The following is a 4,410-nucleotide window of genomic DNA, read 5'->3' on the forward strand; positions in this document are numbered from 1 at the left end:
ACATTCGCCACTCTCCGGCCAGCTACCAGGAGATGAACTCAGCTCTGGCCGAGCTCTCAGGGGTGAGGCAGGGCCCAGGAGCGCACCTCTCCACATTTGGGGGGCAGAGCGGAGGGGAGGGAGGCTTGGGGCTTGAGGCCCAGGCTAGGGCCTCACTCGCCCATGTGCTGCCCACAGAGCTACACCTCTGCTCCTCACTGTCTGGAAGCCCTGCACGAACTCTACAACCACATCCACAGGTATTACGACCAGGTGAGGCCAGGACTCTCCGGGGGAAGGGGCACCCCCTGCGGGCAGAGGAGTGTTCAGGCCTAATCCAGCAGGCAGAGGGGAGGAAGGGCCCAGTTTGGGAAGGGATTTGGTGTCTGTTCAGATTCCCCAGGGAGGCCTGGGGCAGCCGTCAGCCACTGCTGAGGTGGAAGCAGGGTCGGGTGGCCCTGGGCCACTGGGCGGAGGGCTGGGGCTCAGGCAGGGAACCCTCTTCTGCCCTGACAGATCATCAGCGCCCTGGAGGAGGACCCTGTAGGCCAGAAGATGCAACTGGCCTGCCGCCTGCAGCAGATCGCCGCCCTGGTGGAGAACAAAGTGACTGACCTGTGAGCTCTGGCCACAGCCGGCACCTGAGGCCCACCAGCTTAGAGAGCAGCAAGCAGGACCTGCCACCACAGTGCCTTAAGACCCCTGGATGGAGCCAGCAACCGAAGAGGGCCGACAGAGAGTGGGGGGTTTCTTGTCACCTCCCCCCCACCCCAGCCTCTTCTCTCTCCCGGGCTTCTTTCTAATTTATAGCAATCCTTCCCTCTGTTCCCTCATTGTATTTATTTGCTTGCTGGAGAACTGCATCTCGAAATAAAATAGAAATTTGTCTTTTTAGTAAAAGCCCAGTCCCCAACCTCTGCCTTCCCCTGGAGTCTACACAGCCCTCTCCTTGGTCCCATAGCTGTGACTTCTGCTGCCTGAGGAAAAGAGCAGTCATCGGGCACCCCCAGGCCTTGCTCTCCTCCCCCCCCCTTCGCCTCCCCCTGGCTCCTGCTGGAAAAACACCCCTGTCCTCCTGCCCCCATCTATGCCCACCTCACTGTACCAAATCCTCTTCTGGCACAGGGACACAGGACCAAGTGTCTCTCATCTTGGGCTGAGCACACAGTCACCGCTAAGCTCACCTGCTTCGTTCTGACTCCCCGACAGTCCCCGGCTGGACTCCTGGCTCCACTCTGGCCCCCCCATTCCCTCTGCCAGGGTAACCTTTCCAAAGAGCGGAAGTGCCCATCAGTCTCTGCTGGAACCCCATACTGGGCCACCTGGGGCCTCCCCGCTCTCCTGTCCCCCATCGCCAGCCACTCTGTGGCCAGGCCAGACACAGAGGTCGCCAGCCCATCTTGCTGCTGGCCTCGTCCCAACCCGGCCCTTTGCTGCCCTGGAGGCTTACCTGTTCACTGCTTTTCTGAGGACTTGATTCTTTCTAGTCCCTCGGATGCAGCTCCAAGGTCACAGTCTTTGCCTAACCTGAACGTCCCTCTGTCACTAGCCAGCTAGAGCTGTGGGCTTGTTTGCTCCCCAATAGAGGCGTACCCCTGAGGGCAGGGCCTGGGTGGGCGGCTCCCTGTGCCTCCCATGGGGGCACATGACACATGTTGGAGGAGACGATGAACAGGGCCGGGATGGCAGGCCTGCAACAGAGGAGGAAGGGAGACTACACAGGGTCTCAGTGGCGAAGTCCTAGTTGGGCAGGTTCCCATTCGGTCGGTACCTCTGAAAAACCTTGTGCCCCTGACCCTTGCTACGCCAAAGCCTTCGGTGACCCGCATTCAGGAAAAGGACACCGGGTTCCTGCCTGTCTTAGGGATCAATAAGGCACAGAGAAAGTGGGAACCTGTTGAGAGTGGGCAGAGAATGGGGTGCCCATAGGAATGGGAGGCGTCCCCTGGGAAGGCTCCCACAGGGGCCGAGTGGGAAGCCAGAGAATGTTCCAAAACTGGTGGCGGGCTTGGCCTGAGGACTGGGCTGCCATGTCCATGGTGGCCTTGCCTGGCTGTGCCCCTCAGCCGGCTCTGGAGTTTGAGGACTCAGCCCGGGGACTGACTGCTGTGTCCCCATGGGGGTGATCACACCCCTTGGTCCTGGGGTGTGATGGGGATGCTGCTCGGCATGAAGGCTGAGTCATACGGTGTCCGTGTGGTGGCCCCCTCTGCCAGCCCTGAGGCAGCAGCAGGGGGATTGCCCTGGGGGCCTGTCCTGGGGGCCAGACTCTCAGGAGCTCTGTCGCCACGCTGTCCCCGCCCTACTGCATACCTTGCCCGCAGCCGAGCAGCTGGGAGGCTATTTATAAAGGCGGGTGAGATCAGCGGCCGGCAGAGGCTATAAAGGCAGTGGCCAAGGCCGGGCCCCACAGGAACAGCCCTGGGGGTGCCGGAGCTGTAGGCCCTGAGGCCGGGATGAGCACCAGTGCAGGCGGTGGCGGCAGGGACAGTGTCGGCAGCAGCAGCAGGTAGGGCTCGGAGGGGGCGCCGGGGCCCCTGGCACCTCGCGCGCTCACTGCTGGCCCAACCCACCCGCAGCTCACAGGCTTCCTGCGGGCCCGAGTCCTCGGGCTCCGAACTAGCTCCCGCCACTGCGGCGCCTCGGATGCTGCAGGGGCTGTTGGGCTCTGATGATGAGGAACAGGAGGACCCCAAGGACTACTGCAAGGGTGAGGCCTGGCCTGGGGCACAGATGGCCAGGTGCCGCTGCAGGGGGTAGGACATTCCAGGAGGAGGAGGGTGCTGGTGCCAGTGCACTTGGGCCAAGGGGCCAGAAGGTTGACGGTCCCATGGACTCTTGGCTTCTTTCCCCAGGCGGCTACTATCCCGTGAAGATCGGCGACCTGTTCAATGGACGGTACCACGTGGTGCGCAAGCTGGGCTGGGGCCACTTCTCCACTGTCTGGCTGTGCTGGGACATCCAGTGAGTGTCCCCTTTGCCCCCCAGCGCCCGGTGCCAGCTGGAATCCTGCCTCTGGGCTTGGTTGTGGCCACCACCATGTGCCCGTGTGTCTGGCCGGGGCTGGCAGCCGATGCAAGTGTCCGTGTTGCAGGCGCAAGCGCTTCGTGGCCCTGAAAGTGGTGAAGAGCGCAGGGCATTACACAGAGACAGCTGTGGATGAGATCAAGCTCCTGAAATGTGTGAGGCGCCTCCCCTACCGACTCCCAGCTCCCTGGGAGCTGCCCGGGGCCTGGCCATGTGGGTGCAGGCCTGCAGGGGTTCCTGGGGCGGGGGGCGCGGGGCCCCCAGAAGGCCAGGCTCCAAGTGGCTCTGTCCAAGTGGGTGAGTCTGGCGGAGCCGGCAAAGGAGAGGCCGGTGGCCTTTCTTCCAGTGGCCCGCCAGAGTGGGAGAGGGGACCGCCGCCGGGAGCAGCCGGTGAGGGGCAGGTTGGCGCCATCCGTGGCCCCTTGGCTTTTGCTCCAGGTCCGAGACAGTGACCCCAGTGACCCCAAAAGAGAGACCATTGTGCAGCTCATCGATGACTTCAGGATCTCAGGGGTTAATGGAGTCCGTATCCTTGTAGGGCTGAGCAAAGCACCACGGCAGCAGGGGGGCTAGCTTGTGCCTTCCCAGCTACTAGGGCCTCCGTTTGCTGGTCTGCGTGATGGGAGTTTGTGCCTTCCAGTGACACTTGTCTTCAAAATACCCTCACTACTTTCTTATGGGGGGGAGTGGATACCGGGTCGCTGAGTTACCCCTAATGGCGGGGGCTGCTGCCTGTGGCATACCTGGGTGTAGGGGTGGGGCTGGCCTGAGGTCCCCGTGTCTGCTCCTCCAGTGCCCTCTGTAGAATGACCACAGGATGTACCATCCAACTGGCACTCCTGGGCATGACAGGGACACTATGACACTGGACTGGTGGTGACCACCAGGATCGTCCAGGCACAGCTCTGCACTACCCAAGCCCGGTTGCTCCCCAACCCCGGTTGAGAGCGGGTATAGTCTGTGCCCCAACTGTGTGCTTGCCAGCCACCCTTCACTCCCAGCCCCAGATGTGTGCATGGTGCTGGAGGTCCTGGGCCACCAGCTCCTCAAGTGGATCATCAAGTCCAACTACCAGGGCCTGCCTGTGCCCTGCGTGAAGAGCATCGTGAGGCAGGTGAGCAGCAGCCCACACCCCACGTCGGCAGCAACGGGAGGCAGCCTGGCCGGGGCTGGCGGGGCTCAGGAGTGGCTCTTCCCAGGTGCTACACGGTCTAGACTACCTCCACACCAAGTGCAAGATCATCCACACAGACATCAAGCCCGAGAACATCCTGTTGTGTGTGGGTGACACCTACATCAGGCGCCTGGCTGCCGAGGCCACAGAGTGGCAGCAGTCAGGGGCGCCACCCCCATCCCGCTCCACAGGTACAAGAGCGTGCGTGGGGCCGGGGCTGGGCCTGTGGG

The 4,410-nt window shown here is 62.7% G+C and overlaps 1 protein-coding gene and 1 long non-coding RNA gene across 3 annotated transcripts in view; both read left to right on the forward strand.

Moving 5' to 3' along the window:
• Positions 1-879, forward strand: LOC107195891. The gene is made up of 3 exons (XR_001517208.1): positions 1-62; positions 178-252; positions 496-879. It is a non-coding gene; the product is annotated as an uncharacterized LOC107195891 (long non-coding RNA).
• A 1,556-nt stretch (positions 880-2,435) lies between these two features.
• Positions 2,436-4,410, forward strand: part of SRPK3 (SRSF protein kinase 3) — a 4,393-nt gene continuing 2,418 nt past the window's right edge. For both annotated transcript variants that reach the window (XM_006915279.1, XM_006915281.1), the window contains exons 1-7: positions 2,436-2,488; positions 2,559-2,689; positions 2,835-2,943; positions 3,074-3,161; positions 3,445-3,532; positions 4,014-4,120; positions 4,206-4,385. In XM_006915279.1, coding sequence (XP_006915341.1) covers positions 2,436-2,488; positions 2,559-2,689; positions 2,835-2,943; positions 3,074-3,161; positions 3,445-3,532; positions 4,014-4,120; positions 4,206-4,385 — 756 coding nt within the window. The remainder of the gene's footprint in view (positions 2,489-2,558; positions 2,690-2,834; positions 2,944-3,073; positions 3,162-3,444; positions 3,533-4,013; positions 4,121-4,205; positions 4,386-4,410) is intronic.

This window comes from Pteropus alecto, unplaced genomic scaffold, assembly GCF_000325575.1.
Source record: "Pteropus alecto unplaced genomic scaffold, ASM32557v1 scaffold396, whole genome shotgun sequence".
Classification (NCBI taxonomy): domain Eukaryota; kingdom Metazoa; phylum Chordata; class Mammalia; order Chiroptera; family Pteropodidae; genus Pteropus; species Pteropus alecto.